Genomic DNA, 23,920 nt, shown 5'->3' on the forward strand with positions numbered 1-23,920 from the left:
CCTTCCTAAGTTACGTGTTGGCAATCACCCCCCAGTCATATGGCCCACCGATACACATCTGAAGGGTCTCATGACTGGTTTTATTAGACGGTAATAAACGACATTTTCCCAACAACAGCTAGCCCCCTCAAGGTCCTGGAAACCTTGCTTCCAAAATTCCTCAGAGACTTACGCTCTCCTAACCCCCTCCCAACTTGAAAGTGTATAACTGCCCACTCCTCGTGACCCTGGTGCAGCTCTTTCTGCCCCCGGGTCCTGGCCCCGTGCTTTAATAAAAACCACCTTTTGCACCAAAGACGTCTCAAGAATTCTTTCTTGGCCCTCAGCTTCGAACCCTAACGTCTCTCCTACATCAGGTATCAGTCACTCAAAGGTTTTCCATTAACACCAGACTATGTGGTCAATCCACCTCTTGGGTCGAAGAGCTCCTGCTGCACTAGTTTGTTCACCTGGTGGAGGACAGTTTCATATTGCTGCAGAGCAAATCTCACAGGACTAAGAGAAATGTACTTTAATACCAGGGAAGGACCCAGATTTTGTGGACAATTTGAGATGCTCTCTTTAAGAAAAAGAACACATTATAAATACAAACTTAGGTAACAGGGCCTCTGCAGGGACGTGGTGAGGGAGGGGCCCTGCAGCCTAAGCGTCCTCAGCTTCAAATCTTCCTCTCGCTACGTGGGTGAGCTTCCCCGGAACTGCACTCTGCCGACATTCATTCAGTCATTCAGCAAATGTTTACTGAGCAGCTCCTACACTCCAGGCGCTATTCCAAGAGCCAGGGGTACTGTAGGGAATAGGAGAGACCAAGTCTCCATCCTCCCAGCTCAGCTTCTTGGAAGGAGAAAGGACACACACCAACAAAAATAAATGATATCACTGCAGGTAGAGGTGAGCGAGGGCTCGGCGCAGCGGGCACAGTCAGGATGGGATCGTTTTTAAAACCACTTCTCTGGAAACGAAAAGTGCCTCGTGAACAAAACGTTTTCCCAGAAGTAGAGTCACGCTGTGTCCTGACCCACAGGGCTGTGGAAGACATGCTGAGCTCATGAAGCAGTTCCTTCCTTAGAACAAAGCTTTTCCATCCTGGGTGTTTGTCCGGAACACGAAGGGCACCGTGCTGAGGTCCTTCGCGGGCTGAGACCTCAGGCAGCGTGAGCTGAGCCCGCCGCCCACAGAAGAAATGCACTGTGCAGCCGTGCAACCTGTGTGGGGCGTGGTTACGTGTTACATGTTACACGTCAGCCTCTCACAGGAACAAAATCCACGGAGACGGCTCGAGAGTCCGTTACAGAAAAACAGGACACCCTTCCCAGCTGCATTCACTTGACAGATGCTTTTGCTTGCCCAAATTATTAACAAATTAAAAGGCCATGCTGACAAACACCCAATCAAAAATTTGGTAGAAATAAGTCACTGAGCAAAAAGGAGGAATGATTTATATTTCTGAAATCATTTCTATTGATCATCTTTCCATTGTGGACCATAGAGTGACTGGTAGACCTGAGATTTTAAAATGCAAAACGCCAGTGCTCGTAACCTTTAAATTTCCTTTAAAAAGGCAGACTCGAAACAGATGCTGTTCAAGGCCTCTAAATCCAGGGAGATATGGGTTATTTAATAAAAAGCTGTATCAAACTTCTAATAGGTTAAAGCCTCCCTCCGCACATGGCAAGACTTGGCTTTTCAAATCTTTCACTGATCAGCCAGAAAAAGTAATTTTTAAAAATGGTCAAGTGATAAAAAAGAATGTTACCACTACCTGAGTCAAATTAAGTTGTAGATGAAAAAGAATACCAAAGCTGGTTAAGTACAGATTTTTCCATCCATGACAGAGAAATGAAGCACCAGCTGCTGTTTGCATAAGCAGCTTCTCAAATATCAAAAACGCTGCACTTGCCGTAAAAACTGAGTAGCCTGGCTGACTGCATATCTTATAGATGACTGTATGATGTTTTTTTTTAAAGAGAATATATGAAAACAATCAGAAACATCAAATGTATCCATGTTGATATAATAAGAAAGCAAAATAGAAACCATATAAAATTTGCCCTATATTAGATTATTACTTCTCCTAAAAAGTGACTCAAGTCAACTTCAACACACTGCAAAAAAAAGAGCTGGAGAAAGAGCTTTCATAAATTATTTTTTATTTTGGAAAAAGACCAATGATAACTGTGTTAGTCTAAATAAATGATATTAATGTCTCAGAACGATGCTGTTCAAATTGATAATGACCAGCCCCATATTAGTACTGAGTATCTGAAATGTGTCTAGTCTGAAATACGAGGTGCCATAAGTGTAAAAGTGCATATCCTATTCTGAGGACTCAACATGACAAAGAGACTATGAAGAGATATCTCACTATTTTTAAATATTTATTGAACATTAAAAGGATAATATTTGGGTACAGATTGGGTTAAATAAAATATATTAATAAAATAAGTTTCATGCATTTCTTTTTTACTTTTTTATGTGGCTACTGCAATTTTTTAAATGACAGAGCCTTGCAGTATATTTCTGTTGGGCAATGGCGCTCTAAAGTGGCAAGTGTTGGGTTCAATTCCAGCTAATGAAACTGGGCTCACAAATTCAACTAGAGGGGCGCCTGGGAGGCACAGCGGTTAAGCGTCTGCCTTCGGCTCAGGGCGTGATCCTGGAGTTCTGGGATCGAGCCCCACATCAGCCTCCTCCACTAAGAGCCTGCTTCTTCCTCTCCCACTCCCCCTGCTTGTGTTCCCTCTCTCACTGGCTGTCTCTCTCTGTGTGTCAAATAAATAAATAAAATCTTAAAAAAAAAAGAAGAAATTCTCTCATTCTGTCCTAAGCTCCAAGTTCCCAACAAACCTAATATCTGCAAATACCCCGCGATCAATCTCTTTAATCTTCCACCACCTATCACGTAATATCGCCATCACACTAGCACATAGTATGTCCCATCAGCATACTCTCCGTACAAGTAAGCACTCTGGATGATAACCATTACAGCACAGCTAATTAACAAAGTCATTATCATCATACCACGGTCAACACTGTTGCCCTACAATCCAGCCTAGAAACTAACACACTGAACTCACAACAAAAGTTTGTGGAATGAACCAACGAATGCACATGAGCCAACAAAGCCATAAATGTCACAATATGGGTTAAGGGAGAATTTTAAGAATCAATGAAACTATAATGGAATAGGAACATTGCCCTTTGATCATGTCAGGACAGCATCAGAACTGAAAAACAGGTTAAGAGCTGAAGCCAGGATTTTCAAGATATTCTGGTATGGAACTAGGGCAAAAGTAAGGCTCGTCTTACTAGAGAATTCTCAAAGGCAGAGATCTAAATGCACCATTAAACTGTCAATACAGATTTCCTGGCCAGTGAAATGTATACATGATTAGAAAACTGAGCCCAACAAACAGTCCAACTCTTCACCCTTCACATCAAAAGATCTCTCATACCCTTTATTAGTTTCCCATAGGTGCTGTAACAAATTGCCCCAGACTGACCAGCTTAAAACAACACACATTTATTCTCTTACAGTGTTAGAGGCCAGACTCTGAGATCGGTGCCATGATCCAAAATCAAGGTGCTGGCAGGGTCGTGCTCCCTCTGGATGCGCCAGGGAAAGAACATGTTGCTCGCCTCTCCTATCTTGCAGTGATTCCCGGCATTCTGTGGCATGTGTCCACATCATTCCAGTCTCTGCTTCTGTGGCCACACGGTCCTTTCTTCCGTCCCTGTGTCAGATCTCCCTCAGTCTCTCTCCTATAAGGACACTTGCGATCACATCAGGACCCACTCAGAAAATCCAGGATGATTCCCCACATCTCAAGATCCTTAGCTAAATCACGCCTGCAAATTCTTTGCCGTAGAAAGCATTCTTTAGAGATGCCAGAATTAGGGCGTGCAACCTTTGAGGGCCACGAGTCCAGAGAAGACAGACTCCAACACATAGTTTTCCAACCTGCCCTACAGTAGGCACTAAAAATGGTCATTTATGTATGCCATTTTGCAATCTTTATTAAAGCTGGATGGACACAACCAAACATTTTATATAGCAATTATGTGCTACTGAGTGCCCATAACCGACCCCTGTCCCCACCTTGGGAGTGAGCTGCTGGCTTCATGCTCCTGAGCTTTCACTTGCTCAACGCTCTGCCGGTATCTCCTCAGGATCCCACACACGCGAGGATTCTGAGATGATGACTTCTCACTCCCAATATGGTACTAATGCTTTTATCTCCCCAAATTACTTATTTCCGATAAACACCTGGCAAGTAACGAGAGTCTCCAGGGAGTTTCTGCAAGTCTAGAGTGGCCAACCAGATGGTTCTGTGCTCAGAGGAAACTGGTCAGCTAAGGGCTTTGCACGTGCAAATGTCGTTCAGAAAATAATTTTCAACTAATCGATGTTTCTTTTTTTTTTTTTTTTAAAGATTTTATTTATTTATGTGACAGAGACAGCCAGTGAGAGAGGGAACACAGCAAGGGAGTGGGAGAGGAAGAAGCAGGCTCCCAGCGGAGGAGCCCGAAGTGGGACTCAATCCCGGAATGCCGGGATCACGCCCTGAGCCGAAGGCAGACGTTTAACGACTGTGCTACCCAGGCGCCCCCTCAACTAATCGATGTTTCTAAATTCTATTTTCATGGATTTTAGACATGCCTGCAAACTGGGTGTGTAAACGGCACCAAGCAAGACAAGAGTCATATAACTGATTCAACCATTTTAATTATATCTAAAACTTGCTGAGATCACATAGATGAGAACAGTTGTATATTAGTGACAGATTACCATTATTGCTAATTTTTTTCCCAATGTATTTGAAAAGTATGAAATTTCCCTAGTTTAACTCACATTCCCAAGAGAGGGAGTAAAAAAAATATGATGCACAAAGCTGTCTTTTTTCTACTGCCATCCAGTGGTCAAATAATCATATTGCATATTACGTAGTAAAAAAGTTAGTAAGTAAGCATTAAAAAGTTAATGTGTGTTGCCAAGGGAGTTCACAGCTTTTGCTTTTGTGGTTCAGGAATATTTAGGCTAACATCTAAATACACAAAAGAGGAAATCAAGAAAGTACGACTCCCAGTTCTACAATCAAAAGTTACTTTTCTGCTCGAATTTTAATGAGTAGAATAGTGATAACCAATGAGGGAGTTGTTTTTCAACCTTCGAAGAATCCTGTGCTCAACAACAGCTCAACCAGTATAATTTTTTCTGAGCTAAATATTAGGAGAGACGACGTATGGTTACAACTAGGTCAACAGGACCGATTCTTCAAACAAAAAGGCTAGGGTACCTAATGGTGGCACCCAGATGGACAGAGCCCTGTGCTGATTCACAGACTCGTTTCATCTCTTCAGCCAAAGTACAAGCTTTAAGAGAGTTAGCAACGGTGCCTGAGGCTCACCTGTTCTACCGCAGTGTGTCATCCTGGGCTTTGCAGCACTGAAACATCTGCTGAGCGAATGAGTAGCGTTCACGTTTATTGGAATTGGGTTTGGTGAAAAGCATTAATCTACAGAATTGAATCAAAACAATACAAAGCCACAGCAGTTCTTCTCAGGGCATTTAAATAATGCCCCCATATGCTGTATTTAAACTAGGCTCCAAATAGCTCTCACTTCATTCTTTTTAATTAACAACTCTATAAAAATCCTTTAATTCCATATTTATTCCATCAATGAGCTTTTTGTTCTTATAAGAAATACATATATTTTTTATTCCATTCAATGGCAAGTCTCTCACTTAATCCTCAGTAAAATAACAAATGGGTTAAACACACGCTCCTTATATGCACAGAACAGAGATGCCATTAATTTTTCTTAATGTTCGTTAATCATCCGGATTGAACCTTAAGACTTTTTTCCAGATCCTTAATTTATTTTTACCTCTATCTTTTGAACTTTTAGTAAGTAGCAGGAATTTCATGTAAAAGCACTCAAATATTAATACTGGAAAGGAAAGGTATCCCTAAAAGGATTCACTGTAGTCGGTATGTGTAGAGGGGTTTTTTGGGGGGGTAAACTCTTCACACTTCAATGATATTAGTCCAAAGTGAACCCCCAAATGTCATGCTTATGCCTAAGGCAGCAGTCTAAAAAAATGTGTCATCTTGGCATTATCCACAAAGTCTGCTGGAAACATAACTCAACCCTTCACACCAACCACTGTCGGCAGGGCTAGAGAGCCCTTTGCCGTGTTGCAAGGACTCCAGAAATACCAAGTTTTATTCTCATACGCCCACAAACCATGAAATCACCTACTTGAAAAGCACAATAATACACTGTTGATTCTTCATGTTCACTGTGCATGTATTTCATGTAAATAATGTTTCTCTCCTGGGGCCCCTGGGTGGCTCAGCTGGTGAAGCATCTGCCTTCAGCTCAGGTCATGATCCCAGGGTCCTGGGATCGAGTCCCGCATTGGGCTCCCTGCTCAGCGGGGAGCCTGTTTCTCCCTCTCCCTCTGCCTGCTCCCCTTGCTTGTGCTCGCTCTCTCTCTCTAATAAATAAATAAAATCTTAAAAAAAAAAATGTTTCTCTCCTGCCTTCCTGTCTCTAGATTCCACCTGCGTGGATTCTGCACAGGCTCCCAAAGCTTCAAGTGTGTATCTCCACGACCTTCCCTTACCTGTTCCTCCACTCCTATGGCCTGGCCTGTTCTAGAATATCAAGAGCCCCCAGACAATGAACAGAAATCCGTCACCCTCGATTCAGAGTTTAAACACCTCTTCTCCACTCCTTTATAGTCTGCTGGTGGGAGGGCTCACGCGGTTCAAAGATGGGGCACAGAAAGGAGACACGGGTTATGGCAGATTTACTGATTCGTCTCCCATGTGCTGGACAAGGAAACGGACAATGAGCACCCCTGGCTGTACTAAATACGGCAAGCCTCAGAAAATGTCAGACAGGTAAATAAATAAGTACCGTGAGAGGCATTATGACGGAAATGGGCGATAAATAAAGGAGTAGCCAATTCTTCCTGGGGAGTGTTGGGGTCCGGAAAGATGACGGAGTGATGCAGTCCCTCTGCCCGTATTCCCACCCATGGTCCATGCAAACATAACTGTGCTGTGTCCGAAAGAATTAGCCACAAGGATTAATACTGCTAAGGCGTTCACCACTGGATGAGTAAGCTAATATTAAAAACAAAACAAAACAAAACAAAACAAAAAACGACAAAAAAAAAAAACACCTCATTATTTCACTCTCAGGCCTCCAAGCTGGAGAGCTTACTTTAAGCACCAGTGGAATCAGCCCACGTAGACGTCACGTTCAGAGCTCGGTGAAGAGGCAGAGGCAGTAAACGCATGTTCACAGGTCTCCAACACATAAGCAGCAATTGACACTTCGGACAAAACTAAGATCTTCCAGAGATGATCAGTGAGAAAAGTGAGACAATATGGCTGACGTCGGAGCCTTAAAAAAAGTACCAGTATTTCCAGGGCAGACAGTGAGACAAACACCTAGCTGAGACAGAAAATAAAGAAATAAAAGAGTGCTCAATGATACAAGAAAACAAAATCTATGTCTGTGTTCAACGTTGCATTTCCATAGCCATAAAAACCCTTCTATTTAAAACATTTTAAGTTCACAAATACATATATGTGTATATATTTAATGTATTTATACATATTGCTTCACAAAATACGGCAATTATAGCCATTACTAGGTTGCAATATATTTTTTATCTTTGTATGCTCTTTCTGTATTAACAAAATCCCTACTACATTCTAAGATCTTTGCTACTTCATTATTCATAATGAAATGTTACAGGGACAATAACATGTAAAATACACTTCTTAAGGCCTTCTCTAATCTTGCTCCTCTAAAGAACCTAAAACAAGTACTGTGTTATTCCCAGCTTTATTTCTATCACCATTTCAAACCTGGCAGTTAGGAGCAGTTAAGGCAAAGGTGAGGCAGTGTCAAGCCAAGGGAAGGCAGTGTTGCAAGACGAGAGCGACCCATCACGGGGGAGGTTACAAATCACAGTGACATCGCCCAGAGTGTTCAGGGGAGCCATGGGAGTGACAGTGGGTAAGGCAGAGGAGAGAGGTGGAGACAGGGAGTCATGGTGAAACCAAAGATGCTTATATGGTGATAAAATAGAAAAATAGTAAAACAGCTTGCATACATTGTGGGAGGGTGCAAAGAAACTTGACCACACATGTTGGCTGAGGAGATGGAGCCCAAAAGAAGGAAAATGTAAAAAAAGAAGAGTAGTAAACTGTGGGTTTAGGTCATGGGACTGAAGGAGTCAGCAGATTGGTCCACAGGAGAGGGACCCTGACCACTAACCCTCATACACGATGGACTGGAACAGAGTCTGACTTAAAAGAGCACTGCCGCCGCCCTGATCCTGACATAGTATTAATGCTGATCCCAGGTTTAAACAGTGACTGCTGTTTAGCAACTACACATTTGTTGAAACATAAGCTGTGTTAATTTAAACCAGTTAACAATACAGACACAGATATAGACATGTACATCCATCTACCTATCCATCCATCCATCCATCCATCCATCCATCCATCCATTCATCCATCTACCTCTCCATCTACCTATCTATCCATCTATCCATCTATCCATCCATCCATTCACCTATCTATCCTTCTATCCATCCATCTATCCATCCATCCATCCATCCATCCATCCATCCATCCACCCACCTATCTATCCATCCATCCATCCATCCATCCATCCATCCACCTATCTATCCATCCATCTATCCATCCATCCATCCATCCATCCATCCATCCATCCACCCATTCATCCATCCACCTATCTATCCATCCATCTATCCATCCATCCATCCATCCATCCATCCACCCACCCACCTGTCCACCCATCCAACCATCTACCTATCTATTCATCTAGCCATCCATCCATCCATCCATCCATCCATCCATCCATCCATCCATCCAACCATCCATCATGGCATGAGCTGATGTTAATCCAAGTTACTCCATTTTGTAATTATGTAGTTGCTCTTGTTTCCTAGCCAAAGAATGAGATTTTTCACTTATTCCTGTTGAATTTCAAAAGATCAGCCAATCATTTTCACCTAAGAGCACATGGATTTTCTAATTCAGCAGTCAGCAAATCACAGCCTTCAGACCCACACTGTTTCTGTAAATAACACTTTATTGGAATGAACACAGCCACAACTGTTCATAATTTCATGGCTACTTTCATACTACAATGGCAGAGTCAAGTCATTGCAACAGAGACACTATAGCCTGAAAACCTAAAATATTTACTATCTGGCCCTTTACAAGAAAGCCTACCTCTCTACATCTACTCCAACTCACTAACTATTCTTTCCAGCTAAAATACCTAAGTTTAGCAGATGTGTGCTATGTCTTCACTCAAGTTATTAAGAATTCTGACCTCAAAATGGTCTAATCCAAAGTGCCAATAAAATCCCTCTTCATCTCCCTCTTGACAAACACAAATCTATTACTTACTACCAAAAGAATGATAATGTGTTTATTATCATGCAGGCTGCAATCATTCTTTTCCACAAGGTTGACATAGAAATGCCAATTTTCTGGTTGAAATCCATATATACTGCAGCTAATACCACTTTCAGTTTAGGACACCAGTAAACCCACTAAACACATCATCTAAACTTTCCTTTATGATTTAAGGACATAATTTTATTTCATTTATTTAAATTTTTTAGAGAGAAAGAGAGAGAGAACACTTGTGAGGGGGGCAGAGAGGGGCAGAGGGAGACAGAGAGAGAACCCCAAGCAGACTCCCAGCTGAACACAGAGACAGATGCAGGGCTGGATCTCACAACCCTGAGATCGTGATCTGAGCAGAAACCAAGAGTCAGACGCTCCACCGACTGAGCCCCCAAGGCGCCGTAATCAAGCACATGATTTTAAAAATCAGCAACATTACTGGGCTGTAACATAGTAATTCCCTGGTGGCATCTGGAGCAAGGTATGTCTTAGCCCACGCAGACTGCTGCAACCAAATAGCAGAGTGTTTAAACGACACAAGTTTATACCTCACAGGTCTGGAGGCCGGAAGTCCAAGATCAAGGCCTGGGTATCTTTTTGCTGTATCCTCTCTTGGCATAAAGGGTGAGGGATGTCCCTGGCGTCCCTTGTATAAGGGCGCTAACGCCATTAATAACCTCCCAAAGGCTCTACCTTCTAATATCATCACGCTGGGAGTTAGGATTTCAATGTATGAATTCTGGGGGGAAACAGACACTCAGTCCCTTGCAGGCTGAAACTTTCTTGGCCTTATTCAATAAGAAGCCTTACATTCTCATGATTGCTTTCCAAGGCGTGGAAAGACAAAGAGGCAGAAAAACTACTAGCTGTCAGTTCTCTGTACCAACAGTGTGCATAACTCGAACCAGTCCTGTTCTCTATTCCAATATCATGCTCCTATTCTGCTGTGGATATAAAAACTACCAAAACAAAGGGGATGGAATTACATGGAAAGTAGAGGCAAAGGGTCTCTTCGTGTCTGACACATGAACTTATGAACTCATTTACAAACTCTGCAACACTGATGTTGGCTTTGAAGTGGATTTATTGCATACTTACTGGTTCACCTGGTTGCATCTTACATTGTAGAGGTTGCCGAATAGCTCAAGTCTGTTAAAGTGGGGTGTTACTGGGGGCACGTGGGGGGCTCATTTGGTTGAGGGTCCAAGTCTTGATTTCTGTTTGGGTCATGATCTCAGCGTCATAAGATCTAGCCCCACATCGGGTTCCCAGGCTCAGTGGGAGTCTGCTTAAGATTCTCTCTCTCTCCCTCTTCCCCTCCCCTCACTCATGCACTCCCTCTTTAAAATAAATAAATAAATAAACAAAAAAAAATAAATGGATAAAAATTTTAAAAAAATAAAAGCAGGCTGTTGCTAGATTGCTCATGGCATGTCTCAGTGAAATGCAGAACCTGCTGGGTCTGAAATGACATGTTCAAAACTCACAGAGCACATAATTCAGCACACCCAGCAGGTTTCATGGAGCTCCTTCAGTCCCAAGAAGGCACACTGGCTTCCAAACTCCAGAAATCAAGAATCCTAAGGTACAAGATTCCAAATCACATCTGGCTCACTTTTGCAGGCAAAGTGCTGCCTCTGAAACTATCTGTCTTCGTAAACACTCTACAAAAAAGTGCTCAAGTAAAAAACCTAAAATCAGAAAACATCCCTCCTCATATGAAAGACAACTTCTATGCCTGGACCAGAGTGTTTCCAGAGACACCCCTGCCTCCCAACTACACGAAAACCACTAACCTGAACACAGCACGAAGCACAAAAAAGCCCAGTATTAATCTATCAGTATTAAAGCTAATATATTGATGTCAGCATACCATGGTACAGAGCAGAGAAAAGATATATTATTATATGCATCATCAACGCTTGTAAAAACAAGGCATGCTTCATTCCTATTCTGAAAAAAAATCCTTGGAAGAAAATATTTCTTCCTGTGTGTGCACTTGTGCACTTTAGTGTCTCGTGGGCTTACTCCTTTATTTATGACTTACATTTGGTCCTGAAATACTGTGTGGGGAGGGAGAACATTTTTTTGCTGCAGTATTTGTCTTGGATTCTTTCTTTTTGGCTATTATGGATTATCCCCCTGTACCTTTTGCCAAAACCGTCCTTCACATAAAAGTCAGTGTAAAAATGTTCCCTTTTAAATTGAATTAATCCTGCAATATGGAAGTTTGAAATACCCTAAAATGTTGTAAACGCACCGACTATCTACATGATCTGAATGAGACCTCAGGTACGGGGAACAGAATCTAGCATCTGGCATGCTGAGCCACAGCGGGGGCATCCAGGGGGAGGGGACTTCAGTGACGTCCCAGGACACCAGTGTCTTACATCTGGAAATTTTGGGCTAGGAAAACCAGCCACATCCACCACAATCATGTTGAAAATTAAGTGGTCCTGTGTTCATGTCCCACGGGCAGTGGAGGTATTGGGAGACTGTTCCCGATCACAGCACTGGCCTGGGTGACTTCTCAGGAGCATGGGCACGCAGTATTCAAACACGGCACAGGCCCTATCTTTCTCCAAACTAATTCTTCCAGTGGCTTCTCATCGCCCTACAAATGGCTGAACTCCCTAACATTACTTCCCAGACCTTTACTTGGTAGACACATGATGGTTATGTTCTCAACTTCAAATCTCGGCAAGGGCTGTCTCCAACTAGCAAACTCCACCCTCCTTCCTCACCGCCTCCAACTTACTCACCCTTCATTTCCCTTCTGACTCTACTCACCACTTCCTCCAGGAAGCCTTCCCCAATCCCTCAAATCTAGATTAGGTGCTCCTTGTGAATTCCCATACCCCTGTGCATTTCCCCCATAAAAGCAACTATCACACTACACTGTGCCTTCACACTTTTCTAACTGCAAAATAAATTATTTTCAAATAAAAGTCTTTTGATGGCTTCAAATATGTGAAGCAAAAATGTAGAGATGCATGTGGAACAGTTCTGTTGAAGAATAGGTGGAGAATCCTGGGGCTTTCAGAACGCATCTGAAAGACAATGGTAATACACTGGCACAAAGCATGCATTTGTCTCTATTGTCCAGGAGACTACAGGCTGGAAGAAGGCCGGAACTGGGCATGTTTTGTTCATAATGTGCTAGATAACTGTGCACCCAATACCGCAACTGGCAAAGCTTAGAGATACAATAAATAATTGCCATAGACATGAGTAAGTTACAGTGGGGGTCAGCAGCAGAGCTCAGGACAAAGAACTATTTGTACATTCATTTTCAACGTTTCATGTTTAGAGGACAGTCCACACCAAGTAAGGAACAAACTAAAAAGAGACAACCTTAAAAAAGGACAGACAGCTCAAATACGATTCACTTCCACCTTCTGCCATCTGACTCCTCTGTGAAGAGACCAAATCATTCCCTAAAGGACATGGCACTGATAAGCTAGGAGCAGCCACACCTGGCTCACTTAAAAGATGTCCTTATTTTAAATATAAGGAAGATTTTATTACAGTGCTCAGGGAGTACCTTTTTAAGCTAATCGGATTGATTCAGCAGGGAAAGTGGAAGAGCAGCTCCAGAAGGGAGAAAATGTGCATTATGACTCAGCTCTCAAGGACAGACATAAATACACACGTCCTTCCAGACTCAGAATGATGGGGCTGAGACCACGCATACTCAGGAGACCTGTGTGACAGCATGCTTATCACTGGTCATTAGAGATCAATAACTCTGGGGACAATGCTCCACTGGTTGACCATACTGTTCTGAAACAATGAAGTTTTGCTCCCATTCCCTGAGAGGGAAAATCCCATAGACAAAATTGTCATTACCGTAACTCACAACCTAGTGGCATTTCCTCCTACACAGAATATGTCACCTGTTTAAACACACCTCTTTAGAAGAACCTATATTAAATACTATAACCCATGGCAGCAAGTCAAAGCCATGTTACACTTAAAATCCATAATCACCATGATGCTCTATGAGATTATGAAACTTTAATGCCCTTGGAGTTGAACAGAAAATATCAAATCAGAAGAACATAAGATCTGACACTAACCTGATTCTCAGCTTTCACACACTTTAAAAATAATGTCTTTATTGCAAATAGTGCTGCAACATACAGAATATCTATCCTATATATAGGGGTGCATATAAAGGATATTGCATGTCAGTGTTACTGACATACATTAAAAAAAACAAATAAACCTAGTAATTTGTTTACATTGTCCTCTCTTTTGTCACCTTTCCTAAAAGATCTAATCTTTGTCATCACTGATGACAGAAACCCACATTATCTAAGAAACAAGCTTGACTCCTTAAAGATTTAAGACCACAATTAGTAAACCTGCAGGCCTATCACTAGGTAATGATAATATAACAGAAAATTCAAGTATTGGCATATTAAGCAAACAAATTTAAATTCAGAATCATTTCCCACCAGCACCTGAAAGCAACACAGAAAACAACAAAAGGTCAAGAAAATGAAGAGAGCATCTGTATCCCTAACCCCGGACCCCCAGCAGGAAGTCCTGTCTAGTTTACTTTTAAAATAAGTAATACTGTCAGTTAATTGCTACCTTTATATTTCTTGATCCTCACTCTGAGTAACACAGTTGTGACCAGTTATTATAAAAGCACCAACTGCACAGGCACTAAAATAAGAATATGGGGATTGTGCTGCTAAATTAAGACTTTCTCTGTGCTAGGAGGGACATCAGGAATGGGTGTCAAAAGTAAATCAGTTTAAGAATAATAAATTTGATATAAGGAAGTATAAATATTCAATTAAGTTTTGCAAACTATGATACTTTTATCCATCTTAGCTGTAGAATCCAGTTTCCTCCTGGAGACAGGGACCAAATTCCACCACCATTGGGTCACCTTGAGCCATTCTGCAGGTGCTGGGAAGGAGTCTGCAGATACCCCTTTATAATACAAATATATTGTGATGGAGAGTTCTGGAAGGCCAGGAGACAGCAGCAGACCGGCCTCCTACACTGGGTAGAAGGAGATTATCATTTATTGACTCTAACACTTCCGTACCATTTCTAGCTATTCCAGCTATCTGGATCTCTCCAGTACAGGTAGAAAAAAAAAAACAAGTTTTCTGTGTGTCAGGCTGGACAGGATCCAACACATCTCATGCCCATGACAGGATGTCTGCCCTGTTTGTTCTTATCTTGATTCCAGCATTAGGTAGCAGCTAACAGGGTCAGTGGGAACAAATTGATGGCACTCAGCTATGAATGAAGATTATTCCATCATTAGGTACTGGTTTCTAAAACCCTATTCAAGGGTCAGGGCTAATTTTCTATTGTGACTTACCACCACTTGTAATCTGAGGGTCTGATCTCCTAAGGACTCTACATTAATGTTTGGAAACTTTTATCTTTTGTATTTCCCCTTATTACATTCCATACCCATGTCCTCCCCAGGCTTACACCCTGTTTTAAAATGATACTCCAAAGAACAAGACTATTGTCTTCCTTAACAAAGGAACTTCAGGGGAACCAGTTAAAAATGTCTGGAATTAGAACAAGGGTTTTAATTTAATACGTTATTACTTTCTCTCATCAGCCCAACTGTTGTGATTAAGATTTTCCAGATGATGTCTAGACTTTTTCAAAGACCCTTTATTCTTACTCCCTCAGCAAAACCTATGGCAGTGCTTCTCAACTTTTTTTTTTTTCCATTATCATCAATCCTCCCTTCAAAAGCCTGTTTAGATTTTTTTCCTAATCATGTCCCCTCCCATAAAATTGAACACTACAGATATACGGTCTACTTCTTTATATATACTGGCCCTTTGGAGGATCACAAACCATTGTAGTATTTAAGACTTTTTCACCCTCTAAGATCCGATTTTGCTACTTTCGGGCAATTTTGTCTCTCTTTGAGAATGCATGCTCTGTAACACTTAAGAATAAGATGACTTTTGAAAATTCCCCAAACTATAACCCATGACGAGTATTAATTTTTTTTTTACTCTGTATATAACAATTTTTTTAATCTAACCTTTCCCCCCCTCCTAGTTTTGTTTGCAAAATGAGACTGACATTGAGGAAAGTGTTGAGCAATCCAAATTAATCAAAATGTGTGTGCATGTGTGTGCTGTTAGTAATTGAAAAACAGCCTTAACTCAAATATGAATAAATCAATCCAGGGTAGTTTTCAAAATTTTGATAAAATAAAGCATTTATCATATAGACTAGGCAGATGTACAGAGTTTTAACAATGAAAACTAAAAGGAGAGTATTCTTTTAAAAAAATATGAGCTGCATGACTTGGTTTTAGTTGGAATCCTGGGTTACCAGGCAATGGTTACATACTTTTCACTTTCTGTCCTTGACATCTTGTAACTGATACTTGGGAGGCTAAGGATTACAAAATTATGGCTATGAAGTCATGCAAATTATACATGGCATTTTATTCCACACGGCTAAGAGGGCATAGAAAGTGCAAACGTTAACAAATCTAAAAACTCAACTAGGAGAAGACCGTCCCTGGTGGAAACATTAATGAGGGAAGCAAAACTATAAAAGTTTGGTCTTGAGCCTAAACCTTTTTTTTTTTAAGTTTTAGTAAGAAAATTCTGTGCTTTAACTAAGATGGAGGGCAAGCCACTGCTGGAATATTTTACATAAAAATACCGTGCTAAAGTAATTGTGGAGATATAGGGCATCTTTTGGCCAGGAGGTGACCCTGAGGCTTCCCCGTGCCCCCTCCACACACCTACAGCACCTTGTATGGCGTGAGCACACTGAAATGTATAGCGTACCTGTCATCAGAAAACGTACTAGGTTTTTCCTGTGGTTTCAAAGTCCAAAAGCCTTTCAGTAAAGTCCAAATTAAGGGCATAGCAAGAGAGAAACTGATAAGGGAGTAAGACGGCTACTATGAATTTACGGGAGAACATATATTGCCAACTCAGTGAAGCCATTAAGAACAGCTTGGTGAGCTCCTTGTGGGTTGTGTTAGAACTTTCCACAGGCAGACAGAAAGAAAAATAGTATTGATGAAGGAAAAACAAACAAACAAACAAAACAAACAAAAAACTATGGGCCAGTTCAGGTAGATGGTAGAAACAGCTTCAAATTACTGGCAACATCAGTCGTAGTTGAGAATAAAGGAATAAATCAAGTTCAGATCTTGGTGGAAGCCCAGAAAGTAAGCAAGCTCAGTTAAAGTCTCTGGGACTCACTGACCCAGGTGTCCTCCGGAGCAAAGGAGAACAAACAAGTGTGCTCGGGACCTTGCTTAGGTTAGCTGTCTAAAGTCTTGCTTCTTCCAAACAGTTGGAAAGCCTTTTGTGCGAGGAAATGAATAGCACAAGCCGGGTCCCCCTGCGGGACAGATGAAACCCCAGCTGTCCCAGTCCCCCAGACTCAGAGCTTCTGAGCCACAGCTGCACCCCCGTGGGAAATTCACTTCAGGGACCTATAGGGCAAACGCTGCACACCTCCATCTCCCCAAAATAAATAATAAATAAGTTCTCTGTTCCAGATACGACTGCAGGACTGAAGGACATCATTCCCTGTCCTCCTACTGATACAATAAAAATAAAACAAACCACCCAGAAAAAGCCACTCTTGAGTCCCTCCGCCTGTCATAAATGTCCCATCTATCTGAGTCTCCAGTTCAAAAGGTTAAGAGCCTGGCCGAGGGGCGGCGCAGGCTGCAACTTTCCGCAGCTCCCGGGGCCCTGGGATCAGTGAGTACAACAGAGAAAGGACTTCTCTGGGGTGCAGCGAAATGAGCCACCTGACCCATGTGAGCCCCCCGCCGCCGGCACGCGTCCCGCAGCCCCCAGTCCCATTCCGGAATGGGGACAGGTACGAGACACCTTCGCCCCGCCGCCACGAAGCCTTCACCAGGCTTCATATGAAAAAGTTTTTTTAAAAGAAATAAAGGACGACGACAACAAAAAACGTCATTTTTTTAAAATTAAAGAAAATAAAATCTGAATGTCTCACCATCTCGCCTGAGGTTGGCGTTGCGCAAAGCTTTGATGGCTGCGCTCTGCGGCGCAGCAGAAGTGTCCCGATAGCTGCAAAAGTTGGCGCAGACGAGCGTGTAGACGAGGCCGAGCGCGCGCATTGGGATCCGGGGGCCGGGGAGCGCGTCGCCGCAGGAGAAAGCCGGGGGCCGCCGGGCCGGACGCCGCGCTGTGCCGCCTGCGCTCCCGCGCGAGGGCCGGGCCGCCGAGCTAGTGGCCGTGCCGGGCGCGCACTTCCTGCATGCCCAACTTTCGGAGCGCGTGTGGGCGCCGCACTTCCTTGTGGAGCCGCAGGCCGGGTGAGGGTGGCGGGACACACAACAGGTTGACGCTGGTCCGCCCCCTCCGGCGGCCGGCGGCGGCAGCACAGGCAGCGGGGGCGGCGTCCCGGGCGGGCGAGCGAGCGCTCAGAGCGGCCAAGGCCTCCGCCGGCCCCGCAGTCCCCGAGCCGGGAGGCGCGCGCTCCGCCCCGCCCCCAGCAGGCCCCGGGTGCGCGGGTGCGGGGCTGCAGGGGTGGGAGGGGGGACCCGGCTGTCCGGGGGTCAGCCCAGTGCGGCCCGCCAGCGGGGAGCGGGGTGGGGGTTGGGGGGGTCAGGAGGAGGGGAGAGGCTCGAATCCCAGCACACTTCTCCCCAAGTGGCCGGCTAGTCCATCCGCAGGGAGCTGAACTCATGCTTTGATGAGGGCGGGGTGGGGTGGGGATGGGGCCTGGAGTTGGGCCAGAATCAGATTCTGCTTACTCAGCATGTCACTAGGTGAGAAGGTGGGACAGTGCAAGGTAAAGGAGCTTGACTCAGAGCTGCTTAGGAGCTCCAGTACCTGGCGTGACCTTAGCTGAGTCAAGGTTATTTTCCCAGGGGTGGGAGGGGAGCAGAGGTCCTTCTTATCCCAGGGGCTCTAGTTGTGCTGGCCCCATGTGATGAAGGGTAGAAGAAATGGTCAGGGATAATCTTATATGCCCACCCCCACCCCCTGCACAGGAGAAGGGGCTAGAGGTCAGGGTGGGGTTGAGCAGGGGCACACTGGCAAAGTGAAGTTGAGAGAACATTACATTTTTCTTTTCCATGGTCCACAGCAAGAAGCAGGGAACACCAGGCCTTTAGGCCTCCCTCCTTTCAGTATCTGGAAGCTCAGAGGTCCAGAGGAACTGACTCTGGATTCTAGAAACTTCTGCATCATGCATCTATCTCCCCCGGGTAAGAAACTATATTGGGAAAAGGAGTGGGTCTCGCGTTGCTGCTTACTAGCTGTGTTACCTTGAGTAAAGCATTTGACCCCTTGAGCCTCAGTGTTTTTACTTAGAAAAGGAGGGATTTTTAGTTTGTATGGTTGTGGTGAGAATTATATGAAATAATTTTGGTATTTAGCTTTGTAGCTGAATTAAAATCCAAATTTACATAATTTCTCAGCTGCTCAAGGCCTAGAAGAGACATTTACTAGTATCTTTTAGGCCTTCCAGCCCCTGAAAGTCTGGGATATGAGAAGTCAGCGATATCCAGATAAAGAGAGCCGGGAGCATCTGAGAAGGGTAGGAAGTGCAGGAAAAAAGACACTTGACAATTATACAGTCCAACACGGACTACGATACCTGTGCTCTTCTCATATGAGCTGAGATTCATGTGGTTCATCTGTCGGCATTTGTCTAAAACAGTGTTTCACAAACTGCAGGTTTGTGGGTTGTGAACTCAATTTCAAGACCAGCATGATTACTTTTTCTATTAAAACTTCATTTTTTCAGAGAATTTTTAGGTTCACAGCAAAACTAAGTGGAAAGTACAAAAATTTCTTATATGCACTTTGCCCAAACACATGGGTAGCCTCTGCCATTATCAACAGGGCTGACCACAGTGGATATCTGTTACAACTGATGACCACACGCTAACGCATCATAATCACTCAAAGCTTACATTATGGTACGCGGCTGGTTACAGAGGGTACGCATGAAGGCTATGTTACGGTTCATTATCGGTGTTGTACATTCTGTGGGTTTGGACGAATGTATGATGACACACAGTCATCAGTATGGTGTCCTATGGACTGCTTTCTCTGCTTTCTCTAAAAATCCTCCGATCTACAGCATTATTTTTTCCATAAGTAGAATGAAATACAATAGCTTTGAGATTTAATTATCAGAATTCATGGCAGATAATAACATTGTTTTATGAATATTTTGTTTCAAATATACGCCCATACAGATAGAAAAGGTACTTCTATGGGGCGTGATCAAGAAAGTTTGTAGTCAGTAGAAAAAAGGCTGATCACATTGTCTCAAAATATAATCAATCCCTTTAAGAGGCACCAAGGAGAGGCATGAAACGGGTTTGCATTCAATCATTTACTCATTCAACAAGTATTAATTAAGCAATAGATTTTCCGTTTGCCGTGCCGTAGTCTAAAACCCCAGGGAATAAAATACTGAACTTGAGAAATAAAGTCTCTATTCCCTTGGAGCTTACGTTCTAATGGAAGAAAGTGATCGTAAACAAGTAAAGATAGATGGATAGATAGATAATATATATGTAGAACATATATATTAATTAGAACATATATATTAATAAGAGAAAGGAGAGACTGATAAGATAGGACTGAGATTAAAGTATATTATGCCATTTTTAAAAACTGGTTGAAAATGCTCGTTAAATTTCAGACCCAGCCCCTGAAATGAGAATATAGGAAAAGCAAAAAAAAAAAAAAAAAAAAAAAAAAGTGCAAATGTTGTAAAAGCATCAAAATGCTAAAGAGGATCATTTATCACAATATATAAAATTACAAATTTGAAGTGTTCCAAGTAGTGTTGCCCAAGATACTAATACTGTGCACTGTGTTAAAGGCATTATAAATTCATAATGTCAAATATTTTAGCTGAGACTGGTAAAGGATGTCACATGGAATCTGCATTTTCTTGATCTTTAATGTCAGTAAATACCCAAAGTCAATGATAAAACTGAAAAACTAGGGAGGTGAGCCTAACCTACTCTTCTGAATCTGGTTTTCAGTATTACCTAATAATTAATTCTTAAAATTGAGGTTGATTATACCAACTGATGTACCATCGTACACAGAATAGGCACTTAAGAAAGGTATGTTGAGAGACTGAGGAAGGTCTGGTATCAAGATAAAAGATAAGATGATTGAATTTTCTTTTTCCCTGCATCTTAAACTAACTTAGCAAAACATTGAATTTGAGACTACCTTTTTAAATGTGTAAAGGCCAGTTAGAAGAACATGAGCCAACACAATGAAATCAGATTTATAAATATTTATTACTATTCAGAATAAGATATATTTAGCCATTGTTCAATGACATTCATATAACTATAAAAGATACTTCTACTGTTTAGAAAACATTTTTAAATATGAGAGAAATTTATAATAGGTCCATGCAAAGTGGCATTTATCCCAAACATACTCTAGCAGTAATGATTTGCTAAAAGGGTAGGTTAGGATGTGACACTGTTTTTTATCATATACTCTTTTCCTTACATAAATAGAACACAAGAATGATGGTTTCCACTACATTTTCAAATATGCTTGGCTTCTCTCAGGAATTCATAAAAGCCACAGTGGAAAAGAAATGAAATGGGGCGTGTCTCATTTCTGCAAGTGGCTCATACCAGTACTTTTTTTTTTTTTTTTTTTTTTTTAACTAAACTTCTACACCCTTTAACTTACAACTCACTGCAGGACCTTTCTCTTGACTATAGTAATCATGTTATAAAGCCTACTCTCTTCAAAGAGGACATCCCCAGGTTAGTTGTCCTCTACTCGCCGATCTCCGAAAAAGCAGAACGCTCTGACATAAAATCCTAATTTCTTCTCTGCGGATAGACTACTGATCTTTGGCAGTAGATCTGTTCCCGTAAAAGGGAAGTGTTATACAAGATGACCTTCAAGAATTCTTTTGGAAATCTATTTTGTTTGTTAAACCTCGTCATCTCTCTCTCAAACCACAGTCTACACATGTAGCTATATCAAGTTCAAATGCATTTAAATAGTTTTTAGAAATTGTGAGTATATACGAGAATACAACATACAAGAAAGTTTTCTACAAACTTTAATGAGCTGACATTTGGAATTGTAATAAGGAATATATACGGTAGTCCCCGGCATATCTGTGGTTTCACCATCAGCTGTTTCAATTACCAGCGGTCAACGGAGGTCCAGGGCTATGATCGTCCTTCTGACGAATCTTTCAAAGGTCAATAGTAGGCTAGCTTTACATCACAGCGCCTGCGTCCGGCGTGCTCTCCTGTCCCCAGCGCAACACGTGGGCACTTTATCATCTCCTCACAAGAAGGGTGAGTCCAGTAAGATATTTTGAAAGAAAGAGACTACGTTCCCATAACGTTTATTACGGTATACTATTATAATGCTTCTATTTTATTATTGTTGTTAATCTCTTACTGTGCCTCATTTATAATTAAACTTTCTCATCCGTATGTACATATAAGAAACAGTATTTACGGAGTTCGGTACTCTGTTTCAGGCACCCACTGGGGTCTTGGAACGTACCCCTTGTGGATAGCGGGGAGACTATTGTAATAAACTAATTCAAAGTTTGGCTTATTGTCTAATACTAGTAGTTACTTTTGTTTTCAAAATTATATTTTCTTCAGAGAAATTACTGATTCTAATGTATAAAAATAGAGCAGGAATATGTTTTAGTGGTGGGAATGATGTGGTTTTGGAATATTGGTGAGGTTCAGTGGGGTGGAGTCTGGAGCTGACGACAAAGAATTTTTGAGGCGTCTTTGGTGCAAAATGGTGGTTTATTAAAGCACCTGGACAGGACCCGTGGGCAGAAAGACCTGCTGCCCTGGGTTGTGAGGGGGGTGGCTGATTATATACTATGGGGTTGGGGGAGGTAAGGAAGAAGGGAGGTTGAGAAAGTACTTTCTTATGTTAAAGAAGACTCACAGGTTGCGGGAGGCCTTGCCTTTGTCAAGTTAAGGTTGTTGACCCCTCTAGCAAGGCATTAACATGAAGATAGTTGGGAATGTCCTGGAGGAACATCACATGTCCCACCAGGAGTGGGGGTGGGGTGGTTGCAGGGTGTCCTCTTACACTTTGTCCTCAGCCAGCCTGCTGCTCCCTCATTAGGAACAATTGAGGAGATTAACTACAGTTGATTAAAATTGTGACAGATTCAGAAAAAGAGACAAACTCTGGTGCTTCAAGACAGCAAAATGATTTTGACCCATGATTTGGCTCAGAAAAACTGGATTAAACTCAGTTGATTTTTGTAATTGAATAAAAGATAATGTTTGAATAGTCGGTGCCAAAAACTGAAATTAAATATTCATAAGATGACAAACCATGGTAAATTTTCTAAATAGTTCCAAATGATTCGAAAGACCTAGAATACCAACATGGTCGCAGAATATTTTACAGCATGTGCAAAATATGCCATTAAATTATGTTGACTCGTTGACAAGAAGCACATCATTTTTTAACCCATTCAATGACAGTGTTTTAACAGTTAAATTTTTCTTTTGTTAAATTCTGTCATATTTTTAACTGACTTGTTTGCTACAGGAATCATCTTTATCCTTTTATCTCCATTATTATTAACAGTTAAATAATGTAGAAAGACTTTTTTAAGTACCTTTTCTTTAAAGTGTCATTCTCTGTGTTTAAAAAGGGAGGAAATGACTGAAATTATGGCTCTTAGGAGTACTGAAACTTACTGATTTATTTAATTTCTTTCAACATAGCCTTAATTTATTCCTCTTTTCATTTATTGGTGAGGGAGTCCATGCTCTGAGCATGGCGCTTCCTCAAGAGGAAATGGTACTGACTTCCTTCTTGTTAGGACTTTTCTTTAAAATTCTAATTGCAACGCCTGGCCCCTACTAAATGTATAGCAAAAAATACAATACAACTGTTAGATCTACTTGATAGACTCAAATGCAAACCTATTTCTATTTTCTGGGTCCTAACTTGAAGAAAATTATAGTCCATAGTAATGCAATAATCAGTCCAGGTGTATTCGATTGATATTATACTCTTTCACTCTGTACATAATGCTTTTGTGTAGTCACCTTATACTGTCTAGGTTCCCACATAGCAATTTCAGATATGATTTCTCCAGCTAACCTGCTGAGGGATTTTGAGCACTAACTTCCAGACTTGATCTTTAAGAACTGGTTGTGGTGAGACCATCGGCTTGACTTTTTGACAGCTAACAGATCCAGTCAGTCAGTCAGGTAGTCTGTCCCGTCAAGCATTCGTTTTCGTTTACTTCATTGACTAACCCACTGATTCAGCTTAATAGAATGAGTCATTGAGTTTTGTCTGTCATGGAAAAGAATCCCTACATCTATAATTTTTCTTCAGCTTAGTTATATGTTTTATTTCCATTTACCCATTCTTGAGCTGCGTTATCTAAATTTAAGGTTTCAAAGATGAGTGTGTTGCATATACTGCAGA

The 23,920-nt window shown here is 41.9% G+C and overlaps 1 protein-coding gene and 1 long non-coding RNA gene across 3 annotated transcripts in view; one reads left to right on the forward strand and one right to left on the reverse strand.

The window, feature by feature from the left end:
• PDGFD (platelet derived growth factor D) overlaps window positions 1–17,605 on the reverse strand; it is a 224,810-nt gene extending 207,205 nt beyond the window's left edge. For both annotated transcript variants that reach the window (XM_026505880.4, XM_026505879.4), the window contains exon 1: window positions 17,469–17,605. In XM_026505880.4, the coding sequence (XP_026361665.1) occupies window positions 17,469–17,592 (124 nt within the window). In that variant the 5' untranslated portion in view covers window positions 17,593–17,605. The remainder of the gene's footprint in view (window positions 1–17,468) is intronic.
• Window positions 17,606–17,708: 103 nt separating this feature from the next.
• The window catches only part of LOC125282526 (uncharacterized), a 240,704-nt gene continuing 234,492 nt past the window's right edge, over window positions 17,709–23,920 (forward strand). The window contains exons 1-2 of the long non-coding RNA XR_007189637.2: window positions 17,709–17,790; window positions 18,567–18,687. This is a non-coding gene — a long non-coding RNA (uncharacterized LOC125282526). The remainder of the gene's footprint in view (window positions 17,791–18,566; window positions 18,688–23,920) is intronic.

This window comes from Ursus arctos, unplaced genomic scaffold, assembly GCF_023065955.2.
Source record: "Ursus arctos isolate Adak ecotype North America unplaced genomic scaffold, UrsArc2.0 scaffold_22, whole genome shotgun sequence".
In the NCBI taxonomy this organism is placed as follows: Eukaryota; Metazoa; Chordata; class Mammalia; order Carnivora; family Ursidae; genus Ursus; species Ursus arctos.